This window comes from Pipistrellus hanaki (assembly GCF_964339955.1).
Source record: "Pipistrellus hanaki genome assembly, chromosome: 2".
NCBI classification, from domain to species: domain Eukaryota; kingdom Metazoa; phylum Chordata; class Mammalia; order Chiroptera; family Vespertilionidae; genus Pipistrellus; species Pipistrellus hanaki.
Window position 1 is genome coordinate 78,138,127 of NC_140504.1, and position 20,532 is coordinate 78,158,658.

The 20,532-nt window shown below is 41.0% G+C and overlaps 1 protein-coding gene across 1 annotated transcript in view; it reads right to left on the reverse strand.

Annotated features, from left to right (window-relative positions):
- ARL13B (ARF like GTPase 13B) overlaps nucleotides 1-20,139 on the reverse strand; it is a 77,639-nt gene extending 57,500 nt beyond the window's left edge. The window contains exons 1-2 of the mRNA XM_084875482.1: nucleotides 19,772-20,139; nucleotides 11,189-11,259 (exon numbers count right to left, since the gene is read on the reverse strand). Of these exons, the coding sequence (XP_084731608.1) occupies nucleotides 11,189-11,259; nucleotides 19,772-19,830 (130 nt within the window). The 5' untranslated portion in view covers nucleotides 19,831-20,139. The remainder of the gene's footprint in view (nucleotides 1-11,188; nucleotides 11,260-19,771) is intronic.
- Between the last annotated feature and the right edge of the window lie 393 nt (nucleotides 20,140-20,532).

The following is a 20,532-nucleotide window of genomic DNA, read 5'->3' on the forward strand; positions in this document are numbered from 1 at the left end:
AAAAGAACCAAAGAATAGCAGAAGCTAAGGACCACTCTTTTTAATTAACTGAATTCAAGCTATAATTAGATTTAATAAGACTTGTGAGGGCAGCTTAAAAATATAAAAAGTAGCTGAAACCAGTTTGGCTCAGTGGATAGAGCTTCGGCCTGCAGACTGAAAGGTCCCAGTTTTGATTTCAGTCAAGGGCATGTACATTGGTTGTGGGCACATCCCCGGTGGGGGGTGTACAGAAGGCAGCTGGTCAATGTTTCTCTCTCATCAATGATTCTAGCTCTCTATCCCTCTCCCTTCTCTGTAGAAAATCAATAAGATATATTTAAAAAAAAAAAAAAATATATATATATATATATATATATATATATATATATATATATATAGTAGATTTCATTATTTCTACAGGAACATGTTTTGGATGTTCTTATAAATTTATAATTGAATTTTTTTTTTACTTCTGTATATGACAAAGATGGTACTAGAAGTATATGATTATAACTGCTAAGGATTGGTAATCACAATATAAGATTTAAAAGATCACTAACGTTCAAGAAAGACAAACTAGAAGCTGGGATTTAGACCTTAAAGCTAGGAAGGATTTAAACAGAAAAATGATAAAGTATCAGAAATGGTAAAGGCAAGAATTACGGACAAGTTGAACACTGTGGTTAGAGCAAACCCTTAAGATTATTAATGCAGACTAAAGAGAGTTCTGAAGAGAGAATTGTGAGCCACAGAAGATATTTGAGCAGACCAATAATATAATTAAGTTGACTAAAGTGTGATTTATTAAGATTCATCTTTGCAAAAGTCTCTAGAATTGACTAGAAATATGAGTGATGGCCACTTTTTAAAGTGCAATGAAAATAAAAAAAGAGATTATGAAAGAGTAATAGAACCTGATGTCTCAATGGTTATGGAGAAAAGTTTAAACTTCATGACTGTCTTTTCCATTCTCTCTCCACCACTGGGATCCATAGCAAATATTATTCCATTGGACTTTGTTTACAGTTGGAGGGCCGCAAACTACATAGGGCTTTTAAAATTTAAACCAATCAAATTAAATAAAATTAAAAATTAAGCTCCTCAGCTTTATTAGCTACATTTCAAGTGTTCAGAAGCCAATATGTGGCTATTTTCCCATCTTATTGGACACAGCCAATCTAGAACATACCCCTCATTGCAGAAAGCTCAAATGAATAACCCTGGTCTAGAGGATCTTATCCCACCTCATCAACATGTGCATTACAAAGATAAATTTGAAAGGCTTCTGCTGCTAGGCTTAGGTGTGACTGAAACAGACTTGCAATGTACCACTTCCTTTCACTAAGCACTCCAGGGCACTTTACACAGCTTCCTGGAAAGCTAACAAAGACATTACAGGTCACATTTTTGTAAGAGTTCCTTATTTAGAAGGAAAAAATGCAAGTTTAGAAGCAATATAAGCAACCAGATATTCCAAAAACAGGATTACACTAGATTTCACATTTTAAAATGTGCAATCTAGTCCAGGCCAGAACTGATTTCCACAGTTAAAATAGGCAGCTGGTCTTTGAGGAGGATTTGAGAGAGATCCTCAGGACATTATCAGTGAAAATAAATAACTATGCTGGAGTAGGGATAAGGGAACTAAAATGTACAGAACACCTACTGTACCAGGATTTGTTAGGCACAGGTAAATCAGGTAGGGCTGTCCTCTAAGAATACACAGTGCAATACAGAGAGACAGAGTATTAACTAGATTTTAGCATAAGAACCAATATATTCTGTGGAAAACTCCGGAGAGGATACTGTGAAGGTGTTATGGACTGCATGTCTGTGTTCCCACAAAACTCTTAGGTTAAACTCCAGGCCCTGAATGTGATAATATCTGAAAGTGGGCCTTTGGGAAGTAATTAGGTTTAGGTGAAGTCATGAGGGTGAAGCCCCCACGATGGGACTAGTGTCCTTATGAAGGGCACAGAGAGCTTGTTTCCCCTCTCTCTTTCTTCCACCTGAGGACACAATGAGAAGATGACTGTCAGGAAGAGGGAAACATCAAGAAGCCGACCATGCTGGCACCATGATTGCAGACTTCCAGTGTCTGGAATCATGAGAAATAACTGTTTATTTTTGAAGCCTCAGTCTATGGCATTCTGTTACAGAAACCCAAACTAATAAGACAGTGAGCATTGTTTATGGTATTCTGTTACAGCGGCCCAAATTAAAAAAGGGCACTCGAGAGGAAAGAGATAAAGAGAAAAGAGAGATGGAGATGAGTTATGATCTAGAAAGGCTTCAGAAAGGAAATGAAATGGTAGTGAAGTTTGAAAAGCTACAAAATTATAACAAAGAAAGAAGAAGAACATTCTAGGCCGGAAACCAATGTAAACACAGATAAAATGATAGCAATACAGTGGTGCCTCACACAATGAACTTAATTCGTTCCAGGAGCAAGTTTGTTATGCGAAAATTTCGTTATGTGAAACGCGTTTTCCCATAACAATACATGTTAAAAAAAATAATTCATTCTGTAGCATAAAATATGCTAAGATGACATAAAAAAAGATAAATTTTTTGTTATTATTTTTATTTAGATACATCTAAAAACATAATTTTTTTTAAAAAAAACACATTTTTTTAATTTTAAGACAGACTAAGTAGAGTCTACCGAATCTTGCACATCTTCATCCATTTTCTGCTTTTTGGCCGATGGTTTCATGAAAAACCTGTCCAAAGTCGTTTGTTTTTCTCTTTTCTCCAACATCTGCCGGAAATAACGGACAAGAGTATCGGAGTAAAGATCATTGATCCTGTTTGCTTCAGCTGAATCCGGATAGTGGGCATTGGTAAACTCCTGAACTGCTTTCCATTTGACCAGGATGTTCTTGATGTCAGCAGTTGGGATTGGTTGATTGTTTGATTGTTGCTCCTCGTTATCAGATGACGCTTCCCTTTGAGCATTGTCCTGTTGCTGGACCAGAAGTGCTTGGAGCTCTTCAGTTGTCAGCTCTTCTTCGTGTTCCTCAATAAGCTCCTCTACATCCTCTTCCTCTACCTCTAATTCCAACCTTTGGGCCACTGTGATGATGTCCTTCACCACTTCTGTGTCATCAACTACTGCTTCTTCCTGGGTCCACGAAGGCACAAGCATCTTCCAAGCAGAAATGAGGGTCCTTTGTGACACTTCTTCCCAGGCCTTCTGTATAAGTCGTATTGCCATAAGGACATCAAATTTCTCCTTCCAAAACTTTCGGACAGTCATATTGTCTCCACCAAACGCGCATTCTTCAAACACCTTATTAAAGAGGGCTCTAGTGTAGAGTTTTTTAAAGTTCGCAATAACTTGCTGATCCATTGGCTGAAGAATGGATGTGGTGTTTGGTGGCAAATACTGCACCTTGATAAAAGGATAATTTTCCTGCAATATTTCCTCTAGGTCTTTTGGGTGAGAAGGGGCATTGTCAAGTATCAGAAGGGCTTTGAGCGGCAGTTCTTTTTCCAGCAAGAATTTCTTCACGGCAGGAGCAAAGGTTTCCAGAATCCATTCGTTGAAGATAACTTGGGTCACCCAGGCTTTTTGATTGGACTTCCAATGGACGGGCAGTTTGGACTTAATAACGTTATTTTTCTTGAAAATTCTTGGATTTTCAGAGTGATAAACCAATAGAGGTTTGATCTTGAGGTCTCCGCTGGCATTAGACGAAAATATAAGGGTAAGTCTGTCCTTCATGGCTTTGTGTCCTGGCAATTTCTTCTCCTCTTTTGTAATGAAGGTTCTGCTCGGCATTCTTTTCCAGAAAAGACCCGTTTCATCGGCATTGAACACTTGTTGTGGGCAGTATCCTTCATCCTTAATACATTTTTGAAAGTTAATAGAGAACTTTTCTGCTTCTTTCTTGTCAGCACTGCCAGCCTCACCGTGCATAGTAACCCTGTGGATTCCACACCTTTTCTTAAATCTAAAAAACCACCCCCTGCTGGCTTTGAATTATTCTTCATTATCTTGTTTGCTGCTACTTCCAGGGACGTTTTTCTTTAGATCCTCATAAATTCTCTTGGCTTTGTGACAGATAATATCTTGGGTTGTTACGTCACCTTTCACCTGCCTGTCCTTAATCCAAATCGCTAATAGCCTCTCCATTTCCTCGTGGATTGAAGACCTATGTTTTTCATGAAATAGTTTTGATACTCCTTTGGCTACTTTGGCTGATTTGATTGCATCCTTATTTGTCAAAATGGTGAAAATGGTGGTCTTGCTGAGGCCAAACTCTTTGACGAGGTCACACTGTTTTACCCCACATTCACTCCTTCTAATTATTTCCTGTTTCATTTCAACAGAAATCACCTTCCTGCTTTTTTTAGAAGCCATGATATAAAAAAAATATTGAGTTCAACTTAAAAGGACGACTGCCGTGATACGTGCATGATTTAATTCGTAATGAAGAACGATTGCTGCGATACGTGCTTAAGTTAAGCGCAGTGACTAACGACTGCCTGCAGTGCCTGCGCGGAAGGATGCAATACATCAGCAGCGATCGTGGAAGCTCGGGCAAAGCGGTCGTGGAAGCTCGGGCGACTTCGTTGTGTGAAACGAAGTTCGTTGTATGAATCATGAAATGAAGTTCGTTGTGTGCAGCGTTCGCTGTGCGAGGCGTTCTTTATGCGAGGCACCACTGTATTCCCAGGAACCCAATTAAGATTAAGCAATTTTTTTTCAAGGCAGATACATGGTAGGCAGATACAGAACTAAAGTACAGGATTCTAAAAGCCTGCTTATTTTGATACATCGAATGCCCTACCCTTCTCTATTCTTTCCTCTGGTTCTTATGCATGATTCTGTGCTTGAAAATTCAAGACTAAATATTCAGGTTACAATCTTCCCCTAAATCTTTCTCTGATGATCCCTTCCTACTTTAATTCAGCATCATAAATTTTCTTCTTGCTGGTTTTCACAATAGTCTATACCTTCCTAATAACTGAGACCTATCTCTGTATCCTTAGCATTTAGCACAAAGCATATAGTGACTCAATTCATAACACCAGACTGCTAAGATAGCTGCAGCTGCTATCCTTATGTCCATCTTTCTTTTTCCTTCCATATATTTATCCATTCATCTATGCTCATAATTATTTATTGAGATCAGGCATCATATAAGAATCAGGGGTAAAAAGACATATGGTTCCCAACCCTAAGAATTTCATAAAGCATGTGTTAAGAAGACAATCTCTATAAAGTCTAAGATAAAATGAAAATACATAATCAATAATTATTTATTGAACATTTGTTATGTTCTAAGCACTGTGTAAGGTACTAGATATATAAAGATTAATAATTAAAATCTTATCCTAAAAAACTATTACGTAAGAAAATAGGAGGAAACATATATAAGCACATAACTAGCAATATAATATAATGAAGATTTATTACTATCCAACAATCGTAGGGACCAATTTACACAAAGGATTGTCCCACCCAAAATATCAATAGTTATTTAGAAACTTTTAGGAAACAGCATTGGATAGAGAATCCTGGATTACTTTAGCTGAGCACATAGCTTTTTAGGATAAATACCACAGTCCCTATGGTATTTATGGCACTTAGGTATGGCTGAGAGAGCAGGTTCTAGGGAGTGTGCTGATGGTATATTGTTAGATGTTTAATTGGGTCAGTGGAACTCTGATAGGTAGGGTTTGCCATGTCCATGGTGAAAATACTCCCACTACGGACAATTTCAAACTACCAGCATGAGTTTGAAAACACAGAGTTGGAAAAGAGATGTGAACATTGGCTCTTGCTTAACTGATATGAGGCAATAAGCACAAGTAGGAACCAGATCCAGACCACCACTGATTCCAGTCAATGGCAGGTGGTGTCTTCTGGTCCCACACTGAAAGGAAAGAAGGATGGCCTCCCATTGCCCTTCATCTCTTCCTTCCAGCTGAAATGAGCCACCGTGGACCAGTAGGCAAGGAAGAATACTTGTAATAGAAAGCAAACAAGAGAAGGAACCCGAGTTCCTAACACCATGGAGCTACTATATAAGCCATAGACTACTTTTGACTGCATTGTTATGAGAGAGAGAAATACACTTCTATTTTGTAAAATCGCTGGTATTTTGGATCTCTGTTAGAACAACCACATCTACATCCAATTAATACAATCATTTTGACAACCCTGAAGAAGAGAAGGTGATGCATAACCAATGGTCACAGACAATAGGGTGGTGAAGGCCTGGGGTGGGGGCGGTCTAGAAGGTGTCAATGGGAGGAAAAAGGGGACATATATAATACTTTCAACAATAGAGACTTAAAAAAAAAAGGGGGGGGGGGAGATTAAGCTCAAGATAGGGAAAGTACTCTTAGATTAGGAAGTTATAGTAATACTATAGATGAAAGACACTGTAGGTCTGGATTTAGACAATGGCAATACAGTTAAAGAGGAAGGAGATATACCTCAAAAGAAACAAGCAAACATCAAAAACAAAGAAACAAACAGAGAGAAGAGGCAAAAATAAGCTGAAGTCATGAGAAAAATGTTTTAAGAATATTGGCTGCTACACTTAAGGTGTGGCCTAAACTACAAAACAAATAAAACTATCCTTTGGGAATTTACAGTTTGGAGAGGTGGAGAGATACACAAACAAAAAGGCAATTAAGTAGCGGTTCAAGCAGGGTTAGTAAAGATAAGAGTTGACCAAAACAGAGGAAATAGTTCTTCTCATGATAATAGATGAGGGCAGCAGAAGATCAGAAAGTTCATTAAGAAGGAGACTATATTACAAAAATATATATTCAGAGATAAGTAGGTATTCTATCTTAAAGGCTCAATTTGAAAAAGTTCAAGTACTTCTTTATAACTGGAATCTTTAAAAAAGAAAAACATTAGTCCCTGGAATATGATGAATAGTAAATATTAGGTGAAGAACAAAATCAGAACCAGAAAGGAGCTCAAAGTTAAAGGTAGTTTTGACTATTTGTTCGACACCTTGAACATTTTCTAACTCCGATAAAGAAACTAAACTCACTAAAGGATACAAGAAGGTGGAAATAGGCAGAGAAAGCGCCATAGGGGAGGGGACCTTTTTTCTGCCAAGGGCCATTTGGATATTTTTTACATCATTTGTGGGCCTTACAAAATTATCAACTTAAAAATTAGCTTGCATTTGATCAAACATTTAATTAACTCACCTCTAATGACGTGGCAGGGCCACACCAAATGATTTTATGGGCCTTTTATGGTGCGCAGGTCGCAAGTTCCCCTACCCCTGCTCTAATGGAAAGAGGATACTCTAGGTGCACATAACAAATTAGATGACCTGATGAGCAGATTCTTAGAATGTGTTCCCTTCAATGTTAAGACTTTGAAGGAATAAAGAAGAGAAGATGTTTAGGTAAAGGAGTCATGACCAGAAAGCCAAATCTGGCTCACCAATGCCGTTGTTTTTTTAATCCTCATCTGAGGATATGCCTTTACTGATTTTAGCGGGAGATGGGAAAGGAAAGGGGGAGAAAAGGGAGAAGAGGAGGGGGAAAAGGAAGAGGAAGAGGGAGAGAGAAACATGGATGTGGGATTGACACCAACAGATTTCCTCTGGCGCATGTCCTAACCTGGTGCATGGGATGACGCGCCAATTAACTAAGCCAACCAGCTAGGTCTTGCCAACTTTTTGTTTAGTATTTGTTTTTAACAGGTGTTGATTGTCACAGATTTTGCTGCAAGAATCTTTGACTCTGAAATATAAGAGCCTGTGTAATTTTATCTCTAATTTTCCAAAGGCACCAAATGCCTGCCATTGACTTTTTCACTGAGTGCCTACAACAAAGAATGTGTAAATCCTCTCTCCTTTTCTGCTCTTGCGACTGCAGTTTTTAAGTTCTCGGGCTAAGAATGTCTTTCACATTTTAAAATAATTGCAAAAAAAGAAAATTTCATAACACACCAAATAAAATTTCATTAGAACATGACTATGCTATTTGTTTACACATTGTGTATGGATGGCTACTTTCATACCAGTGTGTTAGAATTGTATAGTTGGAAGAGAGCATATGGTCCTCAAAGTCTAAAATATTTACTATCTGGCTTTTTGCAGAAGTTTGCCAAGCGTGGTTTAGATGATTGCAGCAAGTGTTCCACAATGATATAATCTAGTAGACAGCATGAAGATACCAAAAACGCTTAGAAGAATTCGCAAACAATAATATGCTATTTATATCTAATGTCACATAGTAAAATTTGGGGTGACAAAATATTTTTTTCCGCCGAAGCCGGTTTGGCTCAGTGGTAGAGCATCGGTCTGCGGACTGAAAGGTCCCAGGTTCAATTCCGGTCAAGGGCATGTACCTTGGTTGTGGGCACATTCCCGGTAGGGGGTGTGCAAGAGGCAGCTGATCGATGTTTCTCTCTCATCGATGTTTCTAGCTCTCTATCTCTCTCCCTTTCTCTCTGTTAAAAATCAATAAAATATATATTTTTAAAAATATATTTTTTCCAACAGCAAGTTTTGCAATTTTAGTTTACAAACTTCCATAAATAAAAGCCCCCTGATTGTCTGTATACATAGTATTTTCTTGAAACATCCATTTTCGAAAACAAATATATGTTAGGTTTCCTCCCACTTCATTCCCTTCAGACACCTGGCTGGTGCTATTGTATATCTCCTAGGTACACAAAAAACTCCCTAGCACAGTTATTTCTATACTAGAAGCCCAGAACGCAAAATTGCATGGCCCTGCCCACCCACGTGTGCCTCGCCGGCATACAGCCCCACCCACCCATACATGCCTTGCTGTACATGCAGTCCTGCCCACCCGCGCATGCCTCGCCACACATGCAGCCCCACACACCTGTGTGCACCTCGCTACACATACAGCCTCCTGGTGACCAGTCTTTAGTTGTTACAGCATTACGACCACTGGGTTTTTATTATATAGTGTGTAGTATAAGGCACCAAAGTAAGACTAAATAAATACATCCAGTAAGATAAATGGTATAAATGGCATAAATGGCATAAAACCCCTTAGTGATACAGAGGTCCTATCTAATAAAGTGGTGATATGCAAATTGACCATCACACCCTCACAAGATGACTGCCTACAACAAAGCTGACAGGGGGGTTAGTGAGGGATGACCAAATGACTGAACAAGCAGACTGGGTGGGGCGACCAGACCAGCAGTGGAGGTTAGTGAGGGACAACCAAACAATTGAACAGCAGGCTGTATGGGGTGACCAATGGGGGGGGGGGGCCCGTGAGGGGCAACCAGGCTGGCAGAGGGGATAGTTGCAGGCAACCAGGCCAGCAGGGGAGGGGGGCAGTAAGTGGTGACCAGGCCCACAGGGGGAGGAGGGGCAGTTAGGAGTGACCAGACCAGCAGGGAGGGGGAAATTGGGGGTGATGTGGCAGCAGTGGGGGGCAATAAGGGGTGACCAGGCCAGCAGAGGGGGGCAGTTAGGGGTGACCAGGCCGGCACACAGAGGCAGTGAAGGATGATCAGGCTGGGGGGCGGGGGGGGGGGGGGGCAGTTAGGGGTAACCAGGCAGGCAGGCAGGTGAGCGACTGGGAGCCAGTGGTCCAGGATTGTGAGAGGTATATCTGGATTGGAGAGGGTGGAGGCTGGGCTGAGGGAAACCCCCCCACCCCATGCACGAATTTCATGCACTGGGCCTCTAAAATATATATATATATATATATATATATATATATATATATATATATATATATATATATATATATATATATAAAGTCCTAATATACAAATAGATTGAACAACCAAACCACCACTTGCTATGACGTATGCTGACCACCAGGGGCACGTGTGGAACATGGTGAGCATTGGCAGCAGGCGGCAGATGTGGAACATGGTGGGTGTTGGCAATGGTGTGATGGTGGAGCAGGTGAGCAGAGGCACCAGACCAAGGCAGGGCACTGGTCGCTATCATTGGGCTTCTGATGATTATTGAAAATTCTTTGCTCCTGCACACTGGGATTCCGCCTGGTGGTCGCACCTGCTGCTGGTGCCAGCCACGCTTGCACCTGTTGCTGGCACCAGAGCCACCGCTCGTACCCACTGTCAGTGCCGGCTGCGATCGCTCGGCCCCGTCAGCGAGTGCAAGCAGCAGATGCCAGCCCCAAACACTCCTCAGGACTTCTCCACCTCCCTCTGCTCCTGAGGGGAGATCGAGGTTGGAAGCCGCCACTCACACCCACTGCAGGTGCTGGAGCCGCCGCTCACACCCACTGCTGGCCCTGGTCCCGCTTGCACCCACTGCCGGTGTCTGGCACTGGCCCAATCGCCCCTAAGGGCTTCTCCACCTTCCCCTGCTCCTGAGGGGCAACCAAGGCAGCAGCCGCCACTCACACCTGCTGACAGCGCCAGACCGGCTCACACCCACTGCTGGCCCTGGTCCCGCTTGCACCCACTGCTGGCACCTGGCACTGGCCCAATCGCCCCTAAGGGATGGGCCAAGAGGATGGGCCAAGACCGGCCCCTGTGCCCACCTCAGCCTGGAGGCCCACAGGTGCACAAATTTGTGCACTGGGCCCCTAGTCTTTAATATAATTCTAAAAATTACATATCATATTGAAAAAATCAAAAGATGCACACATTTGTGCTGGCTAACTATATTTCTACCTCCCTTTCATTTAGTGTAGCCTTGTAACTAAATTCTGGCCAAGAAAGTATAAGTAGAAGGTGGATATTCTTAAAAAAGGGAGCATGTAACTTTTTTACTTTTCCTTCCTATGGGCTCGAAGACCAATGTAATGCCTATTAGCTGATGAAAGACCTCAAGGAGCAGAGGCGGGTAATTGGGGGCGATCAGGTCGGGGGGGTAGTTGGGGATAAGTTGGGGGTGACCAGACCGGCAGGGGGCGGGGAGCAGTAAGGGGTGACCAAGCCCATGGCGGGGAGGGCAGTTAGGAGCGACCAAGCCAGCAGGGAGGGGGAAGTTGGGGGCAATCAGGCCAGCAGGGGGGGCGGGCAGTAAGGGGTGACCAGGCCTGGGGGGGTGGGGGGGAATCTTTGCGTTTATTCAAATATGAAACATGATAACAGGCTGGTATTATAAAGACAGATTCTATTCACCACATTAGCCACAGTATAGTGAGAATATAAAATAACAGAGTACACACTACCTGTACTCAAGAAATATGTAATAATGAAATTGATAAATAAATCAGAAAAATTTAGTAATAAATATTTTCTGCTTACCTCCTTGGATTCCCTTTGCTGTTGCTGTTTTACCAGCATTATCAAGTCCCACCATCACAAGAGTCACCTTTCTTAAAAGAACAAAAATTTTAAAATCAGTTTGAGTTAATTCAATATTGGAAAAAATAAAAAAAAATACATTCATTCAAGCAACATTTAGGAGGATCTACTATACAAGACAATCAGCTTGATATTAAGGGTAAAATAATGAATAAGTGAAGATTAAAAAGCAAAATTCATAAAGAATACCTTTAAAGTATCATTCTTTCATTCTCTAAGCAAAAAAAAAAAAAAAAAGTGGGGGGGGGGGGGAATAAGATTATAAAATAGAAACCCAAAGGATAGAAAAATAAGGAAAAGAAAAAAGAAAAATGGAGAGAGGGAGATGGAGTCTAACATGAGTTATGTATCATGACTAAAGATTAAATGTTCTGATTGAGTTCTAAGGATTATCAGAAATCTGCTTTTTCTTATGACATTACATAAGAAAATAATTATTGTTATATCAGGCACTACTTGTGTGCTAAACTCCGTTTTTTGAAATATGTGGCACCTTACCAAGTATAAATTTTCCATATAGTATAGTCACATGACTATTAAATGCTAACATATTTTCAAAGAGCACTACAATTATAAAGCTTAAAATGTATCTGATGATGTAGCCAAACTTCACAGAAACAGAAAAAAAAAAAAAAAAAATACAGTCTAGTTCAGTTTTACAGCTAAGAAGTCATAAGCCCAGAGTTGGAAGACATAAGACAACAAACAGGTTTAACAAGAACCAAAATTTAATTCACCTAAATCCTAGGAAATTCTTTAACCTGGGACAGGTACAAAGGAACAAACCTATTATACTGATCCTGTGAACATGACAATTCAGTCTACCACTAAAACTCATTTCTGTTCTAGGGTACACTACTGCACAGTATGAGATGAGACCATCCATTAACAGCATGGATTTGAGAATACAGAGAGAAAGCCACAACATAACACAGCTAGCTGCTGAGTTAAAACCACAAGGCACCCTAGCCGGTTTGGGTCAATGGATAGAGCATTGGCCTGTGGACTGAAGGGTTCTGGGTTCAATTCCAGTCAAGGGGACATGCCCGGGTTGCAGACTTGATCCCTATTGGGGAAGTGGGGGTGCAGGAGGCAGCCAATCAATGATTCTCTCTCATCATTGATGTTTCTCTCTCCCCCTCTCCCTTCCTATCTAAAATCAATAAAATGAAATAAAAAAAGCACAAGGCTACAGGAGGCAACCAGTCAATGTTTCTCTTTCTCTCTCTCTGTTCCTCCCTTCCACTCTCTCTGAAAACTAATGGAAAAAATATCCTCAGTTGAGAATTAACAAAAAATAAAAAAAGTAAATTATGAGTTATATATATAGTATGTTGGAAGGTGATTATGTACTATAGGAAAAAGAACAGAGCAGGATAAAGGGGAGCAGTAGTGGGGATAGGAGGTGGGTTTCAGTTTTATGTCGGGTGACCAGGGTGGATCTGATTGAGAAGGTAAAGCCTGAGCAAGGCCTTGAAAGAGGGAGTTCGTCATCTGGGGCAAAAGAGAACAGCTGGACCAAAGGCACTAAAGTGGGGACATACTGGCATGTTCCAGTACCAGCAAGAAAGCCACTGTGGTAAAACTCAGTGAGAGCCCCAGCCGGATGGCTTAGTTGATTAGAGTCGCCCCATGCATTAAAAGGTGTCGGGTTCAATTCTCAATCAGGGCACACACTCATGTTACAGGTTCCATTCCTAACAGGGCCCATATGGAAGGCAACCTATTGATGTTTGTTTCTCTCTCTCCCTTCCTCTCTCTAAAATCAATAAAAGCATATTCTCCAATGGGGGTTAAAAAAACAAACAGTGAGAAAGGGGCAGGGAAGGGCAGGAGATCAGAAACACATCAAAGGCAAGATCATGTTGGACCTTTACACTATGGTGAGGATTCGGCTTTTGTGAGTGAAATTAATTTACTCTCTGTGTTAATTTCCTCAGTCTTTTCCAGATGTTTCAACCATCCCTACCCACAATGGGGAATAAACAGAAGGATGTCTATGCTTGAGTCAGTGAAAGAACAAAGCAAGCCACAATTAGCACCATCCCCTTACATCATGCCCAGTCACCCGTTCGGAGAGAATGCCAAAGAGATCAACAGCAGATTATGAACTTAAGGAGATAAGACAGTATGTAGATACAACTATCCATGTGAAAATTTGACCTGCATTATCAATTTTGAAAAATATCAGTTTACTTCTTGAGAAAATTATGATGTGTTTAGAGAATAATTTATTATTTTGTTTGAAGAACTCATAACTAACAATTATTAAGGAATGAGATTTAAATGCAAAATAATTTTCTAAACAAAATATAGTAAATGACTATACTAAAAAAATAAATAATGTAGCATTTTAAGCAATATTTTAGGAAATTCAAGACACTACATATACAGTGAATTAGATTAAAATTATGTTAAAGTTATATTATTCTTTAATAATTTATAATGCAGTTCAAGATCTACAGTGCTACTAACATCACCATGAACCAAAATAATTACTTTTGGAAATATATCACCATTTACTGCTTGTTTGCACCATTTACTCTATATATATTGATGAAGCACCTATTATACAATAGCAAATAAACATCCACAATCCCCAGCCCTCATAAACCATAGAGCCTAGCAAGAAAATAGGCAATGGAGAGGTAATTATGTGTGATGACTGTTGTCAAGAGAAGCACAGGCAGCCACAGGAAGAGATAACAGGCCACTGCGCCTATTCTGGAAGTCAAGGAAGACCGCACTACAAACATGCAGCAACTGGTCAGCAGTTCCTAGAAACATCACAAAACCTTTCACATCCCTTATGAGACAAAGTGAAACATCTTAAATTACCTTTTAAGGAAAATGCCCCCTCATTCTCTTAAATGGGTAGTATCTTATGTCCACCTCCCCAACTCCATCCTTGTTAATATTTCAGTTTTTAAAAAATCTTCCAGCCCTGGCTGGTGTGGCTCAGTTGGGTGAGTGTCATCCCATGCATCAAAAAGATCAATGGCCGAAACCGGTTTGGCTCAGTGGATAGAGTGAAAGGTCCCGGGTTCGATTCCGGTCAAGGGCATGTACCTTGGTTGCGGGCATATCCCCGGTTGGGGGTGTGCAAGAGGCAGCTGGTCGATGTTTCTCTCTCATCGACGTTTCTAACTCTCTATCCCTCTCAATTCCTCTCTGTGTAAAATCAATAAAATATAGTAAAAATAAAATAAAATTAAAATAAAATTTAAAAAAGATCAATGGTTCAGTTCCTGGTCAGGACACATGCCCGAGTTGCAGGCTCCATCCCCAGTGGGGGCATGCAAAAGGCAGTTGATACATGTTTCTCTCTCACATCAAGGTCTTTCCCTCCTACCCTCTTTTTCTCTCTCTAAAAACATTTTTGTAAAAATATTCCAAATTATTACTATTACACATTGTTCTTAAAACTAGCTACCAAGAATGTTAGCTTTTTCTTTAAATGTTTTCATTGTTTAAAAATGTTCTTGCCTTTGCTACTTTGGCTCAGTGGACAGAGCTTTGGCCTGCTGTCTGAAGGGTCCCAGATTCAGTTCCCATCAAGAGCACATGACCGGATTGCAGGCTCAATCCCCAGTGAGGGGGCATGCAAGAGACAGCCAATCAATGATTTTTCTCTCATCACTTATATTTCTCTCTCTCTCTCTCCTTCCCTCCCTCCCTCTTCCTTCCTTTCTGAAATCAATAAAAAATATATTTTTAATATATTTTTTATTGATTTTTTACAAAGAGGACGGGAGAGAGATAGTTAGAAACATCGATGAAGGGAGTCATAGATTAGCTGCCTCTTGCACACCCCCCTAGTGGGGACGTGCCCGCAACCAACATACATGCCCTTGACGGGAATCGAACCTGGGACCCTCTATCCACGGAGCCAAACTGGTTGGGGCAAACCACAATATCTTGACCCAAGTTATGTTTCAGTTCCTGAGCCCTAAGATGAAACGACCACTGGCTATTTTCCCATGAGACCAGACAGAGAGACATTGGAAAAGACCACAGAGCTATCCTCACAACCTGAAGAAGATGATTCACCAACCTTACCCCACCTCCAACCAATCAACTCCCATCTCAACCTAAACCCCTAATCCACCTATATAATATGTAACCTACACACCTTAGAGAAGTTCCAGCTTTTGAGCATTCGGTTCCCATTCTCCTGAACGGTGCCATTCATCAATAAAATATCCACTGCAATTCGCAGGGTCTAGTGTTTGGCTTTGTTAGTGCCGAGTGAACAAACTCTTCCTGTTCTATAACAACAGTAAGAAGAGTTTGAACATGTTTATGTACTAAAGAAGAAATAGAAGTGAAGATTTATTTAGTTGGATAATAAAATTGAATACTACATTTTGGGATAAAAGTTTAGATTTATCCTTGCATCCCAGAAATCCTATCATTGATCTCTGGCCAAATGCTGAACAACTGAAGTTCACCAGGAAGTGGAAGAAATGAAAAAAAATAGCACAGGCATAAGAATTAACCTTGGAAAAGAAAATGGTCCCTTCCTCCACTATCATAGAAAATGATAAGTATAAAATGAATCAAGGAGGGTAATTTACTAATCAGCACTTGTCTCCTAGGATCATAGGTGTTATTTACTGAGTACTATGTGCAAAGCATCAGGTACTTGGGTAAATTTTCTTTCTTAAAATGCTGCATGATAGAAATTATCCACGCTTGACATAAAAAAATTTCTAAAACCCCTAGGATTCAGACTTGAGTCTGTTTGACTCAAAACACTATACTGAGAAATTGGGCAGACACCACCCTACCAAGTGATCAAGGTTAACACCATCAGTAACAACACATATCAACATCACACATCCCCAATGTAATGTACTGAGAAGGATACCTCACCTTTGTGGTATCCCTCTGCCCAACTAATGCAACAACACCTTTACCAAATCAAAACAAAACACCAAACACGTTGAAGGGGGATTTTACAAAACATTTAACAAATACTCTTCAAAGTCTCAAGGTTTTAAAAGACAAGGAAAGACTATTACATACAGATTGAGGAACTACTACATACAGACTGAGGAAGACCAAAGAAACATGGCAAAGCAATATGGAATCCTCAAATAGATCTCTGATAGTAAAAAAGGGCATTAGGTGTTCAAACTGTTAAACTCAGAATAAAGACTGTAATTTAGTTAATAGCATTGTATCAAAGTTAATTTCTTAGCTTTGACCACTATATTGCGGTCTCAAAATAAAAATTATTTTTTTAAAAACCCACACTGCCTGGCTGTTGTGACTCAGTGGTTGAGCACTGACCCATGAACCAAGAAGTCCACCAGTTTGATTCCCAGTTAAGGCAAATGTTCTAGTTACAGGCTCCACCATCAGTATGGGGCATGCAAGAGGCAGCCGACCGATGATGTTTCCCTCTCATTAATGTTTCTATCTCTCTCTAAAAATCAATAAAAATATATTTTAAAAATAAATAAAACCCAACACTATATTGCACTGCTTCTATAGGAGCAGAGCACTTATATAAATACTAGAGGCCCAGTGCATGGATTCGTGCACATTAAAAGGAAATTAATTAGAAGGTGGCCAGAGGGGCATGACTGGGCCAGAAGGATATCTGCAGAGTTTGCGGGGTCCCTCCAGCAGGTAAGGTCCCTCGGCCTGGGGACTGGGCCAAAACCAGCAGTCCAACATCCCCCAAGGGGTCCTGGCGTGCCAGAGAGCACTCTGCAAAGTTGTTAGCGCTCAACAGCTCCTGTGTGGTCAGTGTGCATCATAGCTACTGGTTGGAGCATTTGCCTCCAGTGGTCATTGCACGTCATAGCTACTGGCCAGATGGTTGAACAGTCAGGTGGTCGCTTAGGCTTTTGTATATATAAATGGGTCTAGCTATTAGTCTATTCAAAACTAATTTACACAGACTGAAAGCCTAGTTCAGGTTCTGACCGATGGTTAACAATAGCATGCCTATTGTCCCTGAATTGCCTGGCATCCTGGTCCTCACTCCTGACCTAGACTGGTGCCTTAACAATTGACCTCTGACTCCTACCTTGCCCTTACCAGAGGTTCCAAATACTGCATCTAATCCCTGGTTATTGTAATTGTCTACAATAATGTGCTCACTGGGAAAGCAACTAAGTGAGGACAGGTGGGTAAACCCAAAAAGTGCAGGATATATTAGGTAAGTCACCAAAGTAACCCTAAAACATAATGTATTAATAAACATCATATCCTCTTACATGCTCACATTGTAAAACATATCTCCATAAAATATAAACATGAAGAAAAAACGCAATAAGGAGCAGCATAACAAAAAAAACCCTTCAAATTACAAAACAGTAGCTCATAAAAGCAAAAATTTGATATATACTTTAAATCAGTTTACTCACCTCCCATTTATTCCAGTAACTGCAACTACTTGCCAACATTATTTACATTAGGATGATTATTGCTAAGGAGTGATCAAAATAAATACAATATTTTGCAAATATTTACTTAGGCACTATTATGAACTAGGCATTGAACAATAATACTTAAAAGATGGGTGTAATCTAACTTGTTTTTAATTCTTTGGCTGTTAACTCTATCCAACAATGAGAGATATTTACCTATGCCTTTATATTAGGCCATGTAGATCAGGGAGTTCCCATAGAATTACACTGTAAACCATATATGTAAGTTTAAATTTTCTAGTAACTGCATTTTAAAAGTGGAAATAAAAAGTGAAATCAGTTTACTATTATATCTCATTTAATCCTTTACATCCAAAAGTTATTTCAACTTGTAATCACACTGAAAAAAAGACATGATATTTACTTATTTTCTTTTTTTGCATAATAAATCTTCTCTGTTAGGACTAGCCACATTTCAAATGCTCAACTGCCACATGCAGCAAGTCCCTACTCTACTGGACAACACTGATCTATCAATAGATGCTAATTGGACAAAGATACATTCTCCTTTCTCTGAACTCTATCTTTTCTTTAAACAACTGACCCCGATTTTACACTACACCTGCTAAGAGAATCAGACACAAAGAATGATGAATTAAACTGAAAATTCCTTTGGAGTGCAAGCTTTTTTTGGGTGTTTTTAGTCAAAAGAAGACCTGGTAGCCCTACTCAGTTTCACTCAGTGGACAGAACATCGGCCTGGGAACTGAAGAGTCCCAGGTTCGATTCCCTTCAAGGCATGTACCTTGGTTGCTGGCACATCCCCAGTGGGGGGTGTGCAGGAAGCAGCTGATTAATGTTTCTCTCTCATCAATGTTTCTAACTCTCTATCCCTCTCCATTCCCGTCTGTAAAAAATCAATAAAATATTTATATTTTAAAAGACCTGGTATTGTGGCCTCTTCTGAAAACAAAATACATTTTTAAAAAGCAGAAATAGAAAAAAAAAAAAAAAAAAAAAAAGGAAAAAGAGACCATTATGAGTGATCCTGAAATCTTAGTAGAGATTCTGTTATCAGCACATAACATGATTGGAATAAATATATACACCCAAACACATCTTTGACTCTATCAGTCAATCATATTACTTATATTTAAAACGTTCAAATCCAGTTAAGAGGAAAGAATTTTAAAAGTTTTGTTTAGAGTACATTTCTTTTCCAAATGTAGACATATTTTTTTTCCTTATAATATACAATAGCTTTTCAGATTTACTCTTTATAGGATAGCTCATCCTTACTGCAAATACTATGCTTGAAATGTTAATTTAAAAAAAAAAAATTTTTTTTTACTACAAATTACCCCTAGCCTAATTCCAAAGTAGAACGGTAAGAAATCATTATAAAGAGTCACAAACTTAAGCTTTCTTTATAGAACATCATTTTCACTGACTCTTCCTAGTACAGTGCCTCTGGCCCATAATATTTTCTCAACGAATACCTGTTGAGAAGTGGATGGATGAATATCTAGTGTCGGGCAATGAATATTAATATATCTAGCATACCCTACAGTTAAGAAAACACTTTCCATCAGTCACTCGCATTTAATACAACACTCCTGAGGCACAGATGTTATCACCGCTCATTACATATATGAGGAAGGTGGGGCCAAAAAAATGTTAAAGTCATACACTGTAATTATGAATTAGTGGAGCCACATTTCAAGCCCAAGTAAATCCCCAAACAAAACGTGTGTGTGTGCGTGTGTGTGTGTGTGTGTGTGTGTGTGTTGGAAAGGACTGTGTGAATGTGTGAATGTTATGAAAACGATATTCCATGCTTCTCTACTTAAAAACAGTAAATCCTCACTACAAAAACTTCAGAGGAGAAATACACACGTGTACAACATCCACAACTTTTAAAGTACTTGGACCCATTTCAATGATAACAACAACAAGCGCTCTGGATGAAGTCTGGCACCTGGACAAGCAGGGTGCACCCCTGTGTTCCTCCCTCCGGGGACGAATCACACGGGGAGGACCGCATCCCCCGCGGCCCAGAGCGGGCGGCTCCCCGCCCAACCGGCCGGCGCGCAGCGGCCCCGGTCCCGGTCCCGGGAGGCGCGGCGGCGGCTCGGCCTACCTGACGGGCTCCTGCCGCCGCTGGAACCAGCTGCAGCAATTGGCCATCAGGCCGAACATCCCCGGCCGCTCCGCCCTCCGCCGCCCATCCGAGCCTGGAGCGGGGCTGGGCCCCGCTGGCCCCGGGCCGAGTCCCGAACCGCCTTCCCTACGAAAAGCTCGGCGCGGTGAGCCTCGGAGGAGGGGACGGGAGGGAGGGGACGGCGGCGGTCAGTCCGAGCAAAACCGGAATAATCGCGCCGGCCCGCGAGCGGACAACGACGGAGGGATGACGGAGGAGGAGGAGGCACAGATTCACACGCCCGAGCTGGGCTAGCGGGCCGAGCGGAGAAAACCCCGCGTCGACGTGCTGACGTCCCTCCCCGGCGTGCCCGGCCCTTCCAAGCCCCGCCCATACGCCCCTCCAATCATCGTTCGAGGGCCGGCGGCGGGGGCCTCTGAGTGGCTGGAGGGGCCGGCTCTCCTCCCCCCACCCCCACCCAAAGGTGGGAGGAAAGAGGGGGCGGGGTCTAGAAGAAGGAGGTGGAGTCCCCGGACGATTATTCTCGTTACTAGGCAACGGTAGTGTCCAGCGATGATCAAAGGAATCCCGGACAACAAATCTCAGGAGAGGTTTACCTGTACAATACATCCATCCCAAAGTGTGTTACAGCCCAGGGTGCTGCTCCTCCTCTGTCTCCAGTCACAGCTGAGATCCAAAGATCTCAGGTCTTGTGCGTGTTTTGTTTTGTTGTATGCACCAGGGATGGGGATCCACTGGGA